At 38.4% G+C, this 22,500-nt stretch overlaps 1 protein-coding gene across 4 annotated transcripts in view; it reads left to right on the top strand.

The window, feature by feature from the left end:
* The window catches only part of LOC137635384 (uncharacterized), a 54,215-nt gene that overhangs the window by 17,051 nt on the left and 14,664 nt on the right, over positions 1 to 22,500 (top strand). For all 4 annotated transcript variants that reach the window (XR_011042660.1, XM_068367851.1, XM_068367852.1 and 1 more), the window contains 6 exons: positions 7,231 to 7,328; positions 7,715 to 7,780; positions 20,186 to 20,371; positions 20,616 to 20,987; positions 21,327 to 21,491; positions 22,314 to 22,370. Coding sequence is in view for 3 of the 4 variants with exons in the window: in XM_068367851.1 (XP_068223952.1) it covers positions 7,232 to 7,328; positions 7,715 to 7,780; positions 20,186 to 20,371; positions 20,616 to 20,987; positions 21,327 to 21,491; positions 22,314 to 22,370 (943 nt within the window). In the remaining variant the exon portion in view is untranslated. The remainder of the gene's footprint in view (positions 1 to 7,230; positions 7,329 to 7,714; positions 7,781 to 20,185; positions 20,372 to 20,615; positions 20,988 to 21,326; positions 21,492 to 22,313; positions 22,371 to 22,500) is intronic.

Below are 22,500 nucleotides of genomic sequence, written 5' to 3'. Positions count from 1 at the left end.
TTGATACCAGACTAGATGCTAACTAGTCACTAGTGAACTGTGACAGTTTGGCATTTGGTAGCAGTCTATGCAAACTTCATAATCCTCTGATCAAGACGCTGACAATTTCTATCCAGTCCACGACAACTCGAGTTTGGTCTGTGATCAGTTACAAAGTATAGAAGTTTTGGAGCTCAACAAATTTTGTACATGGACCACAACGACCATCTCTTCCCCCAAACTAGACACCAATCAGCATATTAACATCTGTATTTTATCACATTATCCCGTTACTAAAGTAAAGGTTTGTTAAATCCAATTTTATATTTTCTTATTCTTAATAACATGATACATTGAAAATTGCATACTGTGCAATGGAAACTTTCGAGTACATCCCAATTGCTCCTATGCAAAGGGTTCGTACACAAAGGACTGAGGCATGTCAACTTTGGATGTCATTCTTAGGTGGCTTTGCTATGGATTTAAATGCCATCACTTTTAGTGGGCATTCTTTGACATTTTTGTCATTTATATTTTTCTTTATAGGACACATGTTTGCCCTTTCAGTTGATCTTCCCCCTTGGTTGCCATCCTATTTTCGTACAACTTGTCTGTAGATTTCATCAGTGACCATTCTCCGGTAACTTCCTCTTCTGTTGCCAATCAGGAACAGCTTTGCTATGGATTTCATAAAAGAATTGGGACTCATCTTTGATATTGTGGCAAAACTTCTCCTCGCCATCAGTTGTAATTCTCAGACAACCTTGACATAGATTCCATAAGTGTTTGGAGATATTTGTTCCTGAGGCAAAGTCTTCCCTGGAACTGCCATTCTCGGACTGTCTATGTTTTGATAGCAAAAACATTTTGTACCTTAGGCAAACTTTCACTTTGGACTGTCATTCTTAGAAAGATTTGGAAAAGATTCCATAATGGTTTTGAGACACATCTTAGCCATGGATGGCCGGACTACTGTGAGTGAATGCTTCAAAGGAACGCTGTTTTATCACTATTACAAAACATTAAATAATATATTACTGATGTTATAATATATACAATTCACAATAACTGAAGATGTGAGAGGGACTTTGAGTAAATTTTGACTTATGCTCCTAATTTTTGATAATTCTCAATGACCCACAAAAGAAATACTTCGGCAAATGCTGAACCCAAAAATACTATGATTTTAATATAGTCACCAACTAGGTATGATGTCCCACACTCACCCATCACAAAAAAAAAAAAAAAAAAAAAAAAAATACTATGCCCCATTAGTCTTTAGCTTGCATTAATAAATTATGAGATAATCAACACAAAGGGTGAAAGTTCTCTATATAACCGTTGGAATTGTCTTTTGATGTTAGATACTCAAAGTTATTTACAACATTAATTGTCTTTTGATGTTAGATACTCAAAGTTATTTACAACATTTGATAGAGAGTGCATGTCTGTGCATAAGTTTGAGCTGTAAGATAAAGTATTAATTTAGAATGGTAAACAGACAATGCTTATAATGGAAATGTAACTATAAATACAGAGATGTATGCATTCCCTCTAAATTTATCTAAATTTATCAAGAGTGTGGCAATGTAACTGTTAGGTTCTAACACAAAGGCAAGGTGAATGCAAGTAAAGTTTATTCAACATATAACGAGCTTATATACCAGCAGTTAACAACAAGAATGTCACAAAATTTTCAAACAATTTAAAACATGCAATAGCAAGATTATACAGGTTGTTCTTTTATCAGTGCGGAGAGAGCAAGAGATAACAAAAAGCAATAGCGTTACATTGTATGAGCATTTATGAAACACATGGGGTACATGGATCAAACACCCACTAAAAAAGACATGCATGTTAAATAGGGTGCCCTGCTCTAGAAAGGTAAACAGTAAATGGGTCATCTTGCAGCAGATAAGTAGGTTTCAGGTGATCAATAGAGACCCAGACTTCTTTGCAACGAATGTTGATTATGAAAGTTTACAGTGTGCAATGGATCACGAGAGAAAGGGCCCGTGTAAGGAGGTGTCAGCGGTGGCTTGCTAGTGTCATTCCACAGGGAGATGTGCATTGCAGTGTGCAAATCTTTCAGTATGTGTTGCTATGCTGCGAGCTTCTAAGTCTAGCAGCATGGAATAAATTTCCCCACAATGTGACATTAGCGCTGGAGATTCTCTGAGGAGGTTGCAGGCGGAAAAAATTCAACTGGGACGACCAGTTGAAATGGTGTATGGCGACGTGCCTTACACCATTTCAGCTGCCAAGACATCCAGGGCGTCCTTTGAAGTGGTTCTTATTCCTAGGAGGACCCAGGAAATCTGATTAAACCAGATGGAGTCATTGCAGTGAGACATCAAAGCTGCTTTTAGGGTGCCATAAAAATTTTCAACCATTCCGTTGGATGCAGGACTGTAGGCGGTTGTCTGATGTATGGTGACACCCAGGAGATTCACTAATGATGTCCACAATTGAGAGGTGAAAGTGGTACCCCTGTTAGAAGTAATATGCTTAGGGATACCAACACTCACTATCCACTCTGAGAGTAAGGTCGATGTACCTGAGGCAGATGTTGCAGTATGCATGGGAATGAATTTAGGCCAACAATTGAAGTGGTCAATGATGGTAAACAAGTAACGGTGTCTTTGTGATGTGGGTAGGGGAACTACTATGTCAACATGAGTATGGGCAAAATGACGCTGAGGTTGAGGAAAGGACCCCACTCCTGAACCCATGTGTCAATGTACTTTTGAAGTATAGGCGCAAAACTAATCCTTAGCATCCTTAGTAATGCCGTGACAAATAAACTTCACCTTCAGCACCTGTGCAGTAGATTGGCGTGAGGGAAGTCGGAGGCCATGGATGAAATCAAACACATGTCGGCGCATGGGGGCAGGTATCCGTGGTCGTGGTCTCCCAATACTAACGTCACAGAGGAGGGTGGCGCTGGAATCATCGAGGGCAACATCTTCCCAACGGAGGGATGTGCAGGATGTCCTACATACTTGGTACTCTGGATCTTTCTGTTGGGCTCCTGCCAAGTCATTGTAATCCAATCCCAGGTGAATGCAGGTCAATATGTCTCTTGAAAGGATATCAGCAACATGTTTCATACTCCCAGGGACATGTTGAAGGATGCAGTTGTATTCAACCACAGTGGAGAGATATCACCGTTGACGGGCAGACCAGGCATCAGACTGTCGAGTGAAGGAGTACTCTACAGGCATGTGGTATGTGCGAATGATGAAGGGCGTACCTTCCAAGAAGTGGTGAAAGTGACAAACAACCAAATGCACCACCAGCAATTTGCGGTCGAAGGTAGAGTAGCCGGATTCAACCATGGACAGTTTTCTACAGAAGAAGGCCAATAGGCAGGGCGAGCCATTGACTACCTGTTCAAGTACTGCACCAATAGTGACATTACTGACATTAGTGGAGAGGAGAGGTGCAAGTAGCACAGTAAAAGTGAGAGCAGAAGCGGTTGATAGGGCATTCTTTGCATTTCTGAAGGCTGCTTCTTGAAGGGACTCCACTTCAGGTCTCTTGACTTGCCCTTGAGCAATGCATAGTGGGGGGGCAAGAGTGGCAGCGATAGCTGGCAGGAACCGGTAATAATATAATATCACAGCCAAGAATTCTTGGAGTACTTTGACAGTTGAGGGCGTGGGGAAGTTCTTAACTGCTGATACCTTCTGAGGGAGGGGGTGGATGCCTTCAGGAGTAATGTGGTACCCTAAGAATGATGCTTTGTTGGCACCAAAGGTACACTTGCCGTACCGGACTACTAAGCTGTTCTGTTGTAGGCTGTTGAGAATGATGCGTGGGTGACGGAGGTGTTCCTCTTTGGAGAAAGAGAACACATTTATTTCGTCCATATAACATACACAAAAGGGGAGGTCCCCTAAGATGCCAAACAGGAGTAATTTAATGTGTAAGTACCAAAGAGGGTGTTGATGGCAGTCTTGGGGATGTCTTCTGGGTTCATGGGCACCTGGTAATGCCCCTTCAAGAGGTAAGAGTAGAGAACACCTTTGCTTTGTGCAGGTACGAGGTAAGGACGGCGATGTTTGGGAAGGGGTAGTGATCCGGTTCGGTCTGCATGTTCAGAAGCCTATAATCCCCACAAGGGTGCAAGAAGATATCCTTCTTCAGGACAAAGTGTTGTCACGACCATGGGCTTGAGGCTTTTTGGCAAAGGCCCATTTCATCTATTTCAGCGAACGTTTGTTTAGTGCCTGCCAAACGATCCTAAGCCAGACGCCTGAATCTGGCAAACACTGGGGACTTTATCAACTTAATATGGTGGTAAATACCATGCTTGGTGGGAACCATATTTGTTTAGAGAAGTTCAGGAAGGAATGCTTCCAGGTACGATATGAGGAGGTTGGTGTAGGCCCCTGTGTGTGCGCTGATGTAGACTACAAGGTCGGAGGGGAGGGTTAAAGAGATGCCGACATGTACAAGTCTTCGTTGACTAATCATTGATGCCCACATCAACAGGAGGGGGAAATCCAAACACAGTAATAGTAATGTTTCGTCGGCAACAAGGAATTTTCAATGGTATTTGGTTATCCCTAACGATATAGTGAGTGTCTCATACTCATAGGTGGGGATCTCAGATCCGTTGGCAGCTACCAGGCAGACGTCAGCAGGCTTAGATTGCTATGTCGTATCCTGGAAAGTAACTTTCGGAGAAGGGAATGGCAATCACCAGTGTCTATCAAAAACCGCACACCCGTACCTGCATCATGTAAAAAGAAAACATTATTGACAGGGGAGGCAACCGCCACAAGCGATGGCCTCCTTGAATTCCTTTTGGTCACTGACAATCGTCCACACATTTCTTAGCAGCAGCCATGAATCTGGAATGACAGTAGCAGAACTGTGGCTGATGGAAATCAGCAAATGACTAGAGGTCGTTGGTTGGTGCGTGAGCAAGGGCTGGCATATGTGGTGGTGGGCGGCTTTGTCTCTGCTCTGGTACATCATGGGTCAATGTCTGTGTTTTACAGCATTCACGTTGGCTTTAGTCAGTGTTGAGTAGGTTTGGGTAGGTGTCTTACCCAAAGGGCACAAAGTAGGTTCCCCTCTCTAGAGGAGAGCCATCTGCGGCAGGTTTCAGGAGATATTGGTCATATCCCTAGGGTGAACGAAGCCTTTTGTTCCCCCAACGGCTGTTGAGAGAGCTGTAAAAGCTTGGCTATACAGGCAGCTGGTGTTAGTGAGTACGGTTCCATGAGGTATTTTATAAGGACATCCTACTCTATTGGGGCGTCCCGTTTGTCGCAAAGCCAATCGGAGATTTCTGGAAAAGTGTCCTTGGGGATCGCAGCAAGGGCATAGTTTTCTTTGCTGCTTGAGCAAATTATCCCCTTGATTTGGAATGAACTTTTGTGCACTGGAACCAGGCAAACGATTCTCCTCTGGCGAAGGACGGCAGTTTCATTGAGGCAGCATGTGTCCAAGAGTCAGGTTCGGTGGGCGACATTGTAAAAGGGTATGGTGAATGGTGGGTGGGCAAAAAAGGCAGTGTGGAGTAGTCAATCTTGTGTTCACCAATGTGGCAACATAACGTTAGGTTCTAATAGAGAGGCAAGGTGAATGCAAGCAAAGTTTATTCAACGGATAATGAGCTTATATACTAGCAGTTGAGAGTAAGAATGTTAAAAATATTAAAACAATCTCAAACATGCAATAGCAAGCTTAAACAGGTTGTTCTATTATCAGTGCGGAGAGAGCAGGAGATGAAAAATTTGCAATAGTATTATATTGTATTAGCATGTGTTAAACACTTGCGGTGCAAGAGTAGGGTTTTGGATGCACAACTAATTAATATAATTATATTTTATTCCTTTATCATTATCAAAAATTTATCTTCATCTTGTTCAATGTTATTCTCAAAAGACTAATTTTATAGATTTTAAACATCATTTTAGTTATGGTTATTATAACCTTATATGAATTACATTGACCCCGTTTCCATATTATTATTATTATTATTATTATTATTATTATTATTATTATTATTATTAGCTAAGCTACAACCTAGTTGGAAAAGCAGGATGCTATGAGGTAAAGGGCTCCGACAGGACAAAATTGTCCAGTGAGGAAAGGAAATAAAGAAATGAATACACTATATATAAGAAGCAATTAACAACATAAAATACCTTGACATCGATAACAACTTTGAAATAAACCTGTTATGTATAAACTATTAGTCCAAGAGCCAGGCCAGGATTCATTTATCCGAAGAGTGCAAAATGTTTATGTGTAATTTCTGTTTCTATTTGACATAAGAGTCTTTAAAAAAAAAGTCTTACAAAATTACAAGTAGTGGGTGTGTATGTGATGACGTCATCAACATGGCCGCCAAGCTATGTGTGCTGCCACATTCCATGAATTATAACTTCTCATGCATTTGTGCCTGAAAGGGGAACTTTGTTGTTATAGAAATGTTGCTAATAGAATTAAAAAATCATTTAATCTAAATATATTATTACTCAACTTTAATTGTTCTTGTGAGAATTTCACTCAAGCATAGAAAATCGTCATTTTCGTTTGCTAAATGTCGATTCTCTAAGTTTGGGTGAAATTTTCAGACAAAACATTAAATTTGAGTGAAAAAATATTTGAATAAAATACTTTCTTCATTTTATTAGCACTATTTTGCAAAAAAAAAATCGTCTTTCTAGTACAAATGCCTGAGAAGTTACTATTTATGGAATGTGGTGGTAGTAGGCCTGCACATAGCTTGGCGACCATGTTGATGACGTCATCACTTACACACCGCTAGAATTTTGTAAGACTCACTTTTCTGAGACTATGCTGTGCAGAAAAAGAGATTACTCATAAAACTGTTGCACTGAATAGAAAGATCATTCCCCAACCTGCTCACAGCTGGAATAAAGCTTCTATAATACTGTGTAGTATTGAACCTTATGATGGAAAAGGCATGACTGGTAGAATTAACTACATACAGGATGCATTGCATTCTTGGAGGTTATTAGTTTCTCTGAGCTGTAACATTGACTTATTTGACGGTTTGGGAACCTTAGATTGAAAACGAAATTGGTAGGCTGAATCGCATTAACTTTGCAAGGTCTGCACGGGTCCTTGCCCAAATGCAACCAGTAGGCCAAGTACAATACTTCACTAATAGCAAAGATAGGACTAGTTTAACCTTTTGGCTAAGACTAACTAAACAGACATCAATCATATCAGTTCTTGTTTTAAGAGATTTATTTTTCTTTACAGAATGTCTGAATCTTTCAACCAAATCACCGAGATGGATATGATCAATTTGAGAAAAGGGCTAATTAAACTCGTCCTTTTATTATCATTTATTTCTGCAGGTAAAGTATTATAATTCCTTTATCTTTTTATTAATCAATTTATCAAAATATAATCAGTTCTCATATGCAATATTTCTGCAATAATTATATTTTATTAATGCCAAAAGGTATAGGTATAGGTATGGGTAAGGTAGCTTTATATCCCAAAGTTTAACTCCCAAACGTTGAAATGCTCAAGAGGTTCAGGTAATTTCTTAATATTTAACAACTACTCAATTTTTTTCTGACATTTTACCTAATCAAACTGAAAAATGAACAGTAATAGGAGGATTCATCATGGATATATATATATATATATATATATATATATATATATATATATATATATATATATATATATATATATGTAATTTAATTATGAAATACACATTTGTCATATTTTGCAGATGGTGCTTCCACAAAACGTACAGGCCTACCCTCCGAAATATACCAAACACCCACTACAAAGGAAGGTGATTATAAATGTGTTTTTTTTTTTTTCTTTTTTTTTTACAATTAGATCTGAATTATTGCTATCAATAATATATGGAAGAACATAATACGATGATACTAGAAAATCATATTTTACATTTATTGTACATTATTATTATTCTTTGAGTTTGGATCCTTATCTTGCACAGAATATTTTCTATAAAATATGAAATAGAGTGGCTCAAAATCCAAAAGCTGCTCCGGTATCTTAAGGTAATCAGTTGACAATGGTTCCTAAATTAACTTGAAGCAGAGAGGTCTTGCCTCATTGCAAGTAATCTGTGACGAACATTTCTTTTTCTTTTTTTACCAAAAAGTCAATTTTACCTATTTTTTTTTACTTTATTCAAAACAAAATTTCTGCCTTGTGAAAGCAGCATACCAAAGAAAGAAGGAATAGAGAAATGAAAAGAATATATATTATTATACGATTATGGCTTCCGGGTCTAGGTGCCAAAAATATATTATACTATGGCTCGTGACTGGGAACCAAACAGATAATATAATATACACTACGACTGGCGAGTTAATCAACATCTCAAATTCCTAACTCCCTTATTTGCTTTTACATTAAAACTGTTACACTTTAAAATATTAAAACACGAATTCTGAGACCGGTAAATAACTCCCAGACAGCAATATATAAAACACTGAATATCCAAAGGTCTCTTCAGTACACTCAAAACTAAACGGGGTAATTACTCTTCAGAACTATTTAAAACTTCCTACTCTAAACAATGGTGATTGGAATAATACACTTTACAAAAATAAATGAATATTCTATATAAATTACAACACTTTGAAAAGAATTTTCATAAAAACAAAATTAATCATTCGAGAAAATTAAGACTGAACAAAACTTAGATTAAGACAAAAATTTTATGATCTGAAAATTATATAAACACTTGACTTCAAATATTAAATCTGAATAAACCTTAGACTAAGACAAAAAACATACTGCAATGAAAATCATACAAAAGCTCTAAATTAAATCTGGATAATGCAATATTCAAATAAGATACTTAATGAAAAATAGATAACCAGATCACAATACAAAATACCTAACCTTCCCACAGGGCCAGTTACAAAAACTTTACATAATGCCAACACTCACCCTAATATAATGAATTCAAAATTACCGTTTCGTCTTACTTATCTTTTCAACACACGATTTGCTTTGGGGCACCGAGACCCTTAGGAGAGGACACACAATATGTACTGAACACTTTTAAAACAATACTCTGAGCTACGTACGAGAGGGAGAGAGGGGAAGTTGTCTGTCTTAAGGCTGCAATTCTCTATCTCTATCTATCTCTGTAACCTTGGTGTTGCCTTTTGTAAGATGCGTTAAGATGAGGCTGCTTGTAGCTCCTGAGCGCCGCCCACATAAGTAACGTCATTGTCCCCGTCACGGGCTATCTGTATTTCCTTCCGATGTAAATCAGTTGCAATGAAAACACTAGACCACACTGACTATCATTTCCCGACTCCACTTAGCCTTAGACCCAACATGACACAGTGAATACAGAGAAAAAGAGGACCTACAGTAATAACCATAGAACAGCAAGGCACCACCGCCGAGACGATCCTCATTTGCTTCCCCTAGGAGCAAGATTATTTATGACTTCCTTGTAGTCTGTGCATATAAAGGCATCACTTTGAAACCAGAAAAATTGAAGTTCTGTAAGAAAGAAGTGGAATTTGTCGGGTTTGACGTCGGTTGGGACTCCTACAAGCCTTCAGAAGATTGTTTATATGCCATCAAAAGGTTTTCTATGCCCAAAAAGCCCACAATATCTGACATCAGGTCATGGTATGGTTTTGTCAATCATCTGGCCCCCTTCTTGACAACAGCATCCATCAGGACCCACTTTAGAAACCTACTGAAGAAGCACTTAGGCAAACAGGTCTATTGGGATGAGCACCTTCATAAGAAGATTCGTCAAATGCAAGACACCATCTGCAAGTTGGCCAAGGACAGCCTCAGCTACTATGACAACCTGCGGCCGACTGTTGCAGTCATCCTCCAGATTAGCACTTCGTTTCCTCACGCCCGCCGAGTCTGGGTATGCAGCTATGGGGGGGAGGAGCCCTTGCGGTGGCCTGGTGCTTAAAAAAGGCCCGATTATTCTTATTGGGCTGCCCGAACTTAATCATTGTCACGGACCACCGCCCTTTAGTCAAATTACTAAGCAATAGAAGTTTCGGCAATATCACCAACCCCAGCCTATTTAAATTAAAGGAGAAAACATTATTGAATAATTTCAATGTTAAATACCTACCAGGCAAGATAAATCATGCTGCTGATTTCCTCTCTCGATTTCCTGCCCTGAAGACACCGCCAGATAGACAGGATGCGAGCTTAAACGAAGAATTACTGATTGCTATGGTATCAGCAATCACGGAAAACCTACAGGAGCAGTGCACCATAGACGAGAAAACTGTAGAAGAGGCAGTCCTAGACGACCCAGCATATCAGCTACTAGTCGCTCGAGTGACTGCAGAAATCTCAAGAAATTGCATGTTTCAGGTCATTCTACTGCATTAGAGAAGGTCTATCTGGCAACCTGGTCACATACTGCCTCAACGATAACTGCATCCGCCTTGTCATTCCCGAAGGGCTCCGCTATCAGATAACTGCCAACCTTCATGCTGGACATTAAGGCCTAGATACAATGTTGAGAAGAGCAAGACACTCGGTCTATTGGCCTGGCATTGAAGGTGACCTACAGCATCATCGTTCACAGTGTACATCGTGCGACACCCACTCACCATCATTGCCTGTGGAAGTCATGAAAATGACCCCTGCCCTAGAGTATCCATTCCAACAGACTATCATGGACCTGTTTCAGCTTGAGGGTCACAGGTATATGGCATATTGTGACAGGCTTACAAGCTGGCTAGAAATAGCCCGCTTCCCTAATGGCACCTCGTCTGCAAAGGTCATGAAAAAACTTAGGTATTACTTCACTTGATGAGGAGCACCTGAACAGTTATCTAGGGACAGTGGCATTAACCTGGTGAGCGAAGAAATGATGGCCTTCTACAGGAGATGGAGAGTTGACGTACGCCTATCATCGGCCCACTACCCGCAATCAAATGGAAGAGCCGAGGCCGCAGTCATGTCCGCAAAGCGAATAATTAGAACTAGTATCAGCGGGCACAATTGGCAACTAGGTGACAGCTACACGATGGTGTACTGACCGTAAAACTCAACTATATGATAGACCACCAGTGGAATAAAATCCATTAGAAAAAGAGAACTTCAGGTAGAAGAGAAAAAGGAGAAGATAATTGAAAGCGGCACCGACAGGAGGCTAACGCCCCTACAGACAGGCATGCACGTTAGGGTTCAGAACTAGATGACTAAGGCCTGGAACAGGCTGGGAATCATAGTCGAGCAATGACCTCATAGACAGTACATAGTAAGACTACATGGTAGTGGCCATCCATCAATAAGGAACAGAAGACACCTTAAGGTCACTGAACTGCCCATCAATTAGACAAAAGGAGCCAGTCCTGCCGACGACGAAGTGGCTCATAAGCCTACTTTTCCTCCATCAGCGCCACAGGTATGGGCTCCAAGGAAGAGAGAGGCCCAAGTCTGGATGAACGATTATGTATAAGTAATTATCTTGGCTTTGATTCTGCATTCATAAAATGAAAATATTTATTATATTGTTTTACTGCACTTACACGTGCATTGATTTCATAATAGCAAAATTATATTCTCCATGAGATTTCATGTTGATGTTGCATTCTCAACTCTCTCTCTCTCTCTCTCTCTCTCTCTCTCTCTCTCTCTCTCTCTCTCTCTCTCTCATTCTCTCTCTCTCTCTCTCTCTCTCTCTCTCTCTCTCTCTCTCTCTCTCTCATTCATCATAATGTTACCATTAATTATTACTATTATGATTTACCATACAAGTCTGATGTTTTTCTTTAAGAATGTTGAGCATTTCGTTTGTCATATCTGCTTTTGATATTGCCGTTTATAAGTTTTGAAAGTAATACCCTCCTCGTAATATTTTGGGAGGGAGATGTAAGATGTGTTAAGATGAGGCTGCTTGTAGCGCCTGAGCGCCACCCACATAAATGACGTTATTGCTCACATCACGGGCTATCTGTATTTCCTTCTGCTGTCAATCAGTTGCAATGAAGATACAAAACCACACTTACTATCATTTCCCGAACCCTCCTAGCCTTAGACCCAACACCTTGTATATAAAACCTAGCTCTTTCCAGAGATTTCCAAAAGATTTGGGAAACGGGGGGGCCTTGGCCTAAGGGCGTCAGAGTTTCCAACTAGATAAAAATGTCAAGAGGTGAATCAGGGGTTCTCAGAATACTCTCAGATGCATACCAACGCACCAGCGAGATGACTCTCCCATTTAGCTCCGCTCACCCTTTGTCCCCGAAATAAAAAAGAAAGATAACATCCTATCACAAGGTCCTTCACGGAGTTTCCAAAGCACATGGTACTGAACATTCTCTCTCAAACCTGATGCAATACCTTATAAAATATAGAAGAACATTACCTAAGCCCTTCTTTATATTGTGTATGATCAAATAACACTTCCAAACAGATTACGTGAGACTTCGTAACAAAAATATGTGAAATAAAAAGTTAATTCTTAGAAATAACATAAATTTTCATATACTAACTTGAATTTAGGATACAATGAAATTAACGATGAATGTCTTACGTAATTTACATAACACACCTACATCTACATGAGAGGAGCTCATTTTACGGGCTGGCTATCCTCTTTTCAATGCACAAATAAAATATAACTAAAATCATTAATAAACTACTGTATTTATTCTACACTAGACCATCTTCGTAAGATAGCTCCCCCTAAAAAAGGTTATCTATTTCAGGCCTGAATTCATCAATTCAGCCCGAGATGAATAATCTGCAACCACGTTATCTTTACCTGATATATTCTTTACATTAATACAATATGGTTGCAAACATAATGACCACCTACTTATCCTTTGATTATTATTTTTAATCTTATTCACAAAAGTTGAAGGATTGAAATCCAAGAACACGTAATTTCATTCTGTGGTCGATTTACGTAAATTAAAAACTGGTTCATTGCTGCGATCAGCGCCAGCAGTTCCGTTTTAACTGTCGAGTCAACTCCTTGCTGCTTCTTCAGCTTTGACGACATAACACATGTAGGGTGAAGAATTCCTTCCTTGTCCTCTTGCAATAAGACAGCTCCAATCCCGTCATCTGACGCATCTACTTGGATAAGGAATTTCTCGGTGAAATCCAGTGCTTGAATTATCAGTTTCGAAGTTGATATGGCCTTCCTCAGATTTTTCCTTTTTCCTAATATCTTGATTCCTCCAAAATCTGGGATGGTTCTGGGAACTCATTGGCGAGAGGGAATCTCCTTTCCGATGCGGAGACCAACACCTGCTATCCTACCGTAAACTGTCAGTTCATACTCTTCACACCAAACCTTTTCTTCATCCGTCCTTGACTCGTTTCCACGTCTTCTAGGGAAAATTTCCTTATATCACCTATTGCTTTCCTCAAATCCTCGACATTTCCTTCGTCTGTTACCTTTCGATCCTTCCATTTTCCTGCCAACATTTTCTTTGGTCCTTTACTGAAGGGCCCTCTAACCTGTCTATTCATACTCTTTCTACCAAACCTTTTTTTTTCGTCCTTGGCTCGTCGTCTTCATGCCTTCTAGGGAAAATTTTCTCATCTCACCGATACTTTTCCTCGAATTCTTGACATATTCTCCTTCTGTTTCCTCTCGATCCATCCATTTTTCTGCTAATATTTTCTTTGGTCTTTTTCCTGAAGGGTTCTCCTCGTACTTCCATCGGGCGTAAGGGAGCTTCCTTGATGCACTCATTGAGCTTTTCAGCCGTCTGACATACGTGACATGCACGGCAAAACTGGCTCACATCCTTATGCATGCCAGGCCAGAAAAAGTGTTTCATTGTCTTCTCCGTCGTCTTCCTTATCCCCGTATGTCCCGTCTCGTGCACGACGGCAATTACCTGTCTTCTCAAAGGTGCGGGAATTAATATCTGCCAATATATCCCCCATTCGGCATTCCCAGGGATATCGGCGAGTCTATGCTTCCTCATAAGCAATCCATCCTTAAGATAATAACAGGTCGGAGACTGCAGTGCCTCCGGCTCGTCCAACACATGGTACTATAACTCTGTTAACGTTGCATCCATCCGTAACAATCCTATCAGCTTTTTCCTACTCACTTGTCCTACTTCTAATGTTGAATTTTCTATTTCTTCCAAATCCATTTCTTCTTTATCCTCTTGTCCGATCGTCTGTTGTTCCTCTTCGCTCGGGCCTACTCTTGAGTTCTCTTCTTGCTTACCATCAAGGGAATCCTCTTCTTCGCAGAACAAATCTTGCAAGCTCATAGCCCATTCAATTTCTTTTTCTTCTTTATCCTTTTGTCTGCTCGTCTGTCATTCCTCTTCACTTGTGCCTACTCCTAAGTTCTCTTCTTGCATATCATCAAGGGAATCCTCTTCTTCAGAAAACAAATCCTACAAGTTCATTGCTCCTTTGATTTCTATTTCTTCTGTGTCCTCTTTTCCACTTGTCTGTCGTTCCTTTTCGCTCGGGGTTACTCGGGAGTTCTCCTCTGACATGCCGTCAAGGGAATCCTCTTTGGAAAACTAATCCTTTAAGTTCATCACTCCTTCGATTTCTTTTTCTTCTTTGTCCTCTTGTCCTCTCATCTCTCATTCCTCTTCACTCAGGCCTATTCGGGAGTTTTCTTGTGTACCATCAAGGGAATCCTCCTCTTCTGTAAATAAATCCTCCAAGTTCATTGCTCCTTTAATTTCTTTTTATTCTTCAGCAGCCACTTTCTTCTTCATACTCCTAGTCCTAATACAACTAGGAAACAGAGACAAGTAGTCCTTCTTGAGTTCAGTTGTAGGACTATACTTCAAAGGTGTCTCCGTTACAATGGAACAAGGCACAAACGGCGCTCTACCAATCTCATTACCCAGAAGGCAGGATGTCTACTCCTTCAACAGCCAATGAATACTTTACCACAAAGTCAAAATTACCTGTCACCAACTCACATGACAGTTTTAAATGACAAATACGGGTAGCATCCTCACCCCCTTTCCACTTCAAAATAACTGAGTCTTCTGTGAGAGACTGTTCCACCAACGGGTGTACTACTCGTACCACCACACTATGGTTACAGCCTGTGTTGGGCAATATCCTGACCAGGGTTCGCTCACTGCCTACATACCTTCATAAATATAGGGTTTAAAGGCATCAACGTTGGGTTTGTTCTGTTCATCGTGTAAACGTTGGCTGGTTCATTTCCCTCTCCATCTTTTCCCGATTGCTTCTTCGTCTTCGCATTCTGTGACGTTGAATTATCTTTAAGCACTTGGGCAAATGCTTTCGCTTGGTTTGACCAACATTCCTTAATAATATGGCCTATCTTGCCACACTTAAAACAGACAATATCAACATTCTGCACGTCTTTCACGATATTTGAAGAAGGACGATGTGACGTTAGTTGCTGTGGTACTATCGCATTATGCTTAGGGACAGTACCACTGCTACTTCCGTTGTAACTGTTGAACTTGTTCCCGTAGTTATTATCGTACTGGTTTCCATGGTTTGGCGAATACTTGACACTTGGCCGGAACGACGGTTGAAACTTCATGCCCGAAGAGGGTTTATGACTGATAATATTGTAATCTTCACTCAGAGAAGCGGCTTTATCAAGTTTCTTCACTTCTCTCTCTCTCTCTCTCTCTCTCTCTCTCTCTCTCTCTCTCTCAAGTACGTTCGAATGTGTTCAGGAATTCCTCGTAGATACTGCTCTAGTATTATCAATTCTTCTAGCCATTTCCTTTACGTCTGCAGCCTCTGTCCATCTCTTAAAACATCGTCGTACCTTATAAGCGTAATCCAGGAAAGTCCTTTTCTCATCCTTCCTCAAACTTCGGAATCTTTCATTATAGTATTCAGGGGTCATCTGATACACTTGTAGCATGCTGCTCTTCACCTCTTTATACTCCATCCTAAGATAAGGATAAGTAAGCACTGCGCCCCTTCCCAAAGAGCACATTCTACAATAACACAGGCCATTTATCTTCTGGCCATTTCATCGTCACTGCGACCGTTTCAAAATGATTGAAGAACTCATCCGGAGACTCTTCTGTGAACCTTGGAATTAACCTCTGGGCTTCCGACACATTAAACACTGGATTGTGCTTAGCAGGGGCTGCCTCGGCTTGCATGGGAAACTGTGCATGGGCGTGCAACAGCTCTAATTCCCGCGCATACCTCGTTTCTTCTATCTCTTTTATTTCTCGCCTTGCTTCCATTCCTTTATCCTGTCATCTTTCTTCTCTCTCTTCTTCCTGTCTTCTCTTTTTTTCTTCTTGTCTTGCAATTTCCCTTGCTTCCATCTCTTTTGCAAGTCGTCTTTCTTCTCTCTCTTCTTCTTCTCGTCTTGCTTCCATTTCCCTCTCCCTTTCTATCATCTTCAACTTGATCAAATTCTCCTCTGCTACAATGCGTTGAATCTCAGTCTCTACATCCTTATCTGCTTTCATGCCTTCAGTTTGAGGGTCAACTAGTCTTTGCTTCGCTAGAAAATCTTCCTAAGCTTCCTCCAACAGTTCATGAGCTGCCACATATTTTATTCCAACAACTTTCCTGAATTTATCAACACTTCTAAGGCTAGACGCTTGATTTGGGCCCTAATCATCCCACATGCCATTAAGATAGAGCCACTGAGCTTTAGTTACATTAGCTTCTGACAATTCCTGAAAACTTGGGTTATACAAAAACTCTTGAATATTAAACTGTGCCATCTTGTAATTTAAAAATATTAAATTCCCATCACAAAAATATATCCAAATTCTACACAAAATCTTATCAACACTGAATTTGTTCAAAATTTCAATCAAAACACGGCCCTGTTATCACCAATATTTAAAACAGGCTCGCTCAATCCCGAGGGTCTGGGCACCAAAAATATATTATACACTTATGGCTCCAGGGTCTGGGCACCAAAAATATATTATACTATGGCTCGTGACTTGGAACCAAACATATGATATAATGTATACTATGGCTGGCAAGTTAATCAACATTTTGAATTCTAAACTCCTCTGTTTGATTTTACATTAAGAACGGTTACACTTTAAAATATTTATACACGAATTCTGAGACAGTTGAATAACTCCCAGACAGCAATATATAAAACACTGAATATCCAAAGGTCTCTTCAGTACACTTAAAACTAAACAGAGTAATTACTCTTAAGAATTATTTAAAATTTACTGTAGCTCTTAACAGGATATGAGCAAACTATTCTAAACAATGATGATTGGAATATTATACTCTTTACAAAAATAGATATATATTCTATATAAATTACAACACTTTGAAAAGAATTTACATAAAAACAAAATGAATCATTCAAAAAAAATTAAGACTGAACAAAATTTAGATTAAGACAAAATTGTTATGATCTGAAAAATATATAAACACTTGACTTTAGATATTAAATCTAAATAAATCACACAAAAGCTTGAAATTAAATATGAATAATACAATATTCAAGTTTGATACTTAGTGAAAAATAGATAACCAGATCACAATACAAAATACCTAACCTTACTACAGGGCCAGTTACAAAAACTTTACACAATGACAACACTCACCCTAATACAATGAATTCAAAATCACCGTTTCGTCTTACGTATCTTTTCAACACACGATTTGCTTTTGGGCACAGAGTCACTTAGGAGAGGACACACTATATGTACTGAACACTTTTAAAACTATACACTGTGCTGCATGCGAGAGGGAGAGAGGGGAAGTTGTCTGTCTTAAGGCTGCATTCCCTATCTGTCTCTGTAACCTTGGTGTTACCTTATATATAAAATTTAGCTCCTTCCAGAGATTTCCAAAGGATTTGGGAAAGGTGTGGGCCTTGGCCTAAGGGCGTCACAGTTTCCAACTAGATAAAAATTTCAAGAAGCAAATCAGGGGTTTTCAGGCAACTCTCAGATGCATACCAACGCACCCACGAGACGACTCTCCCAGCTAGCTCCGCTCACCCTCTGTCCCCGAAATAAAAAAAGATAACATCCTATCCTAGGTCCTTCGCAAAGTTTCTAAAGCACATGGTACTGAACATTCTCTCTCAAACATGATGCAATACCTCATAGAATATGAAAGAATATTACCCAAGCCCTTGTTCATATCCTGTATGATCAAATAACACTCTCAAACATATTAGGTAAGACTTAGTAACAAAAATACGTAAAATAAAAGGTTAATTCTTAAGATAACGCAAATTTACATATACTAACTTGAATTAGAAATACAGTGAAATTAACGACGAAAGTCTTACGAAATTTACATAACACACCTACATGAGAGGAGCTCATTTTACGGGCTGGCTATCCTCATTTCAATGAACAAATAAAATATAAATAAAATCATTAATAAACTACTGTATTTACTCTACACCAGACCAGCTTTGTAGGAATATATATACATATATATATATATATATATATATATATATATATATATATATATATATATATATATATATATATATATATACATATATATGTATATATATATATATACATATATATATATATATATGCATATATCAAATGTAAAAAAAAAGAAGAAAATAAAAGTACTAGAATAAAGAAGAAAACTAAGGAGGTGCCGAAGGAAAGGCGAATCCCTCCACCCAGCAATTGAACTGAACTGAATATACAAAAGTATGTTTTTTTTTTTTTGTGGGAAAGCCTGCCTTAACTGAGATTTTATCAGCACTGGTATATCTTGGAAATTTAACTCCAACTAATGTCAAAAGTTAATGTAATTAAATATTTCTGGTTCATTTAGTGATATTAGATTAAATATACATTTTGGCATGTGAGAGGTATTAAACAGAGAAATGAAAGTTTGAGTTTGTGTGTTTTAAAATTGAAGGTAACTAGAACATCTTAGAGGTAACAGCCAAAATTCATAAATGGGACTAGCAAATTGCAAAGGTTTATGACTAAAGTTTAATCCAGTCATGTTGTAAGTAAGCCATAGAGGCAGCTTTAGTGTATTGGTAAACCAAAGTACTGTTAACATTTATTAGTAAATGTTTCAGACGGAATGAATTTATGAATAGACATTCGGGAGTTGGGAAGCAGCTCTAGTTTATGTATAATTTTCAAAGAATGGTAGAGTTTTTTACCAGAGCTTGAAGAAACAGAACTAGCTAGGGATTTATTGTAAAAGACTAGAAGTTGACAAAACAACAAGAGATCACTCAGAGCTACATCAGTTATTTCTTGAAACAGCATGGCATTAGCGTATGATTGAGGCAGTTAAAGCTTTAGTTCAGGGTGAAAGGAAATCACTGTTGACAGAGTCCATGGGTAGTAAAAACTTCAGTGGCGATTTCAGAGGTAGACATAAATCTATAAAAAATTACAGGCAGACATAACAAAGAGTTAGAATTTAGAGGCAGGCAGTAATTTAGATTTTATATTAGAGCAGACTAAGTCTTCAAAATATACATAGTTAAGAGCGATGAAAACCTGCATTGCCCTATAAAAGAGCTTACTAGCAGCCAAAGTGGGAAAGATTCGTTGTTTAAAATAAAATTTTCAAGAGTTAGAGGTAAAGAGTAAAATTTACAAAAGTTTGAGCTAAAGACTTTTTCAGAAACAGTTGGTACTTGATGTAGTACTAGGTAAGCTACTGAATCTAGTGCCAGGTTGTTGGATCAAACATTAATAAATCATACATGAAACTTGTGTAGCAAAGGAATGAAACATACTGTAGTTTGTGAAGTGAATGAGTTGAAGCGATCGAAGTCTTGCTTGGCACTACATAGTCGCTTGAAGAGTCACGATGACACTAACAGAAAGTGTTTGATCTCTGGGCGCAAAAGAGAAGATTAGAGGTAGTTATGCTTTAAAACAGAATGTAAAGAGCAGAATAAAAACTAAAAGAAAATTATTCAAAAAATAGTTAGAATAGAGATTAAAGTTTGAAGGTGGTCATAGCTCAAGGTGGAGCATAATGTGAGTCGAGGAGCATTTGTCCAAATGCATTCATCTGTTTGTATGTCAACTGAAGTAGCAGAGTTAGTACTTAAGAATCTTAATACTACAGAATTTAGTGATAATACTTCTTCCTGCTGTAACCTTGTCTAACCTAGTAATGATGTAACCTTTTATTCTTGAACTATCAATAATAAAGATCATCATTAAGAACTTTTCAAAACAGTGCCTTAAATTTGCATACAATCTGTCCCTTTTATAGTTACTTTCCAACAAGAATATTTCCCATCATTCAGAAAAATCTCAATTTTTAACAGATGTGGACTCCTTAAAACTAGTACTCCAGAACAAAGAAGAAGTGGTAGATTGTGTGGATATTGACTTGCACGGTGATTATTGCCTGGCACTCAAACTATCAGGGATACTTTCCGAAAGGCCCAGTATCAAGGTCTACCTGAATCAGAATATTGTTCGTAATTGCTCTTCCTCAGGTATTTGCACAGGTAATGATAATTGGCTTTATGTTGTAGGTAATTATGATTTTACATTAGTAATGACACATTATTAAGCAATGGCACTTCATCCTTGGCCATAGGAGATTCTAACATCAATCTTTGATGAAAAGACTAGAGTGCTTAACGTTTGTATGCTTCCAATTCTAGAACATGATGCATCACACATGTATTTAAAAGCAGCCTCTTACCTGGAAACGTTATGATTGTAGCTTTTTTATATTCCCTCTTCCAGACCACGGTGCACTTTACAAAAATACGCGTCTGCAAGAAGCTTCGGAAGGGTGTGAAGGAATTCCCTTTGCCAATATCCATGAGAATCTCACTGGAGAGTACATAGTCATAAGTAATACTACTACAAAACGTTTGAAGGCTTCTTTTAACTTGACATTTTGTAAAGGAGGAAAATCTGATGATGAAGAGTCTTTGAAAGTGAATCTTGAGTACAAAGGGAAACCGACAGACTGTGTAAGTCAGTCTAGGCCTAATTATGATGGTTTTTGCCTACAACTAAGGTTTGGTGATCAACCTGTTAAAAATAAAGCATTCCGGTGTTTTCTACATAATCAGCTGATCTATGACTGTTCTGCAAATGGGTCGTGTACAGGTAAGAAGAGATGATGATAAAGTTATTGTAAGGGAATATATTAGGTTGAAATAACACTAAACAAATATCCTCTGCTGGTCCAGTGCATTGCTATTTCACAATTCCTTTTTTTCTGTATTAGGCAAGTCAGTATCATACATGCTTAAAGATAGATAGAAAGATAGACAGCAGATAGATTCAGAGATGAATATTACTTGAAAAAAAAAATCAAAACTAGTCTTTCGTGAAATAAAATCTATAATCAATTCTAACTTTGTTTCTTTTATAGTCAATGGAAATGTATTTTACAAGCTGTAGACAATCCATATACCTGAAGTTAATATTTTTATTACCCGTCAGCTCACGGAATCCTTCAAGGTAATACTCGACCAAGCTATACCGTCGAGAATTGTTCTGGAATCCCTTTTGCCAACGTCGTTCCCACAGCTATGGGACAGTACGCATGTGAAGTTGAAGATGAAACTCGTCTTATTGAAGATGAATTTCATCTGCATTTTTGCAATGGTAAGTTTCATTTTCCTGGACTTCAGTTGAAAATCCAGCTCATGTACATGGGTTACCAAATATTTTTGTGTCTGAATACGTCATTTTTATCAAAGACTTATTCTCCTGCAATAATAGATATTACATTTGATAACTGTACGCAGATTCCTAATGAAATACTCTTATTAACACCACAAGATGAGGAACTTGCCTAGTTTTTCCAGCCAATTAGTCTTTAGTAGATCATAGTATTATGTTCTTAATCTCTTAAAACGTATACTGCAAAAAGATACCATGCAACTCTCTTTTGCCACAGTTGTGTTGTTAGCATATAAGAATTAGCTATTGGTATATTCCATTTCAAATAGTGAGATTGCAATCCTGGAATAAGGCCATACTTATTTTCTCTCTAAGTGACTTAATTGAGGAATCTAAATTTTTATAAAGAAATCCTTCAAAACCTGTGTTTCAGAGGAGTAGTAGTCTATGGCACTCTTTGGTGCGAGGTCTCCCTTTGTCCATCCTCATTAATTACAGGCAATGCCACATTTATGATCAATCAATTAGTATTTAATCCAAGATTTGGCAATGCCCTTCAAAATTAAAATGCCACATCTACTAGATTATCTCTTTTCCATGATAAGAGATAAATTTGTGCTAGGAAATATGGCAACACTCTAACCTCCTCGAAGTGTCATTTCATTGTTACTAGACTGTATCAGACAAAGGAAAAAAAAAAAAAAACAAAGAGAAGAACGCTTGCTGCGTTTGAGCATTATTACTTAGATTTGAATACCTAGGGTTTGATATATTCAAAACCTATTAAATTCTCCTTTATTTCAGGGTCTCCTCCTATATATAATAAGACAGAAGCCAAAGTGGAGGAACATCTTGAGAAGAGTAAGTTTGGAGTGCCTTTCTTAGTTTTTGATATTCTGCTTCATTCTTTTACACAAGATTCCATATCTAGTTTACAAAGATCCGATTGCATGTTATTTAGATTGTTGTTTTTTTAACTTGAATAGCTCTT

This window comes from Palaemon carinicauda, unplaced genomic scaffold, assembly GCF_036898095.1.
Source record: "Palaemon carinicauda isolate YSFRI2023 unplaced genomic scaffold, ASM3689809v2 scaffold12, whole genome shotgun sequence".
NCBI lineage: Eukaryota > Metazoa > Arthropoda > Malacostraca > Decapoda > Palaemonidae > Palaemon > Palaemon carinicauda.
The sequence above is the reverse complement of the archived record's forward strand: the minus strand, read 5'-3'. Positions and strand labels throughout refer to the sequence as shown.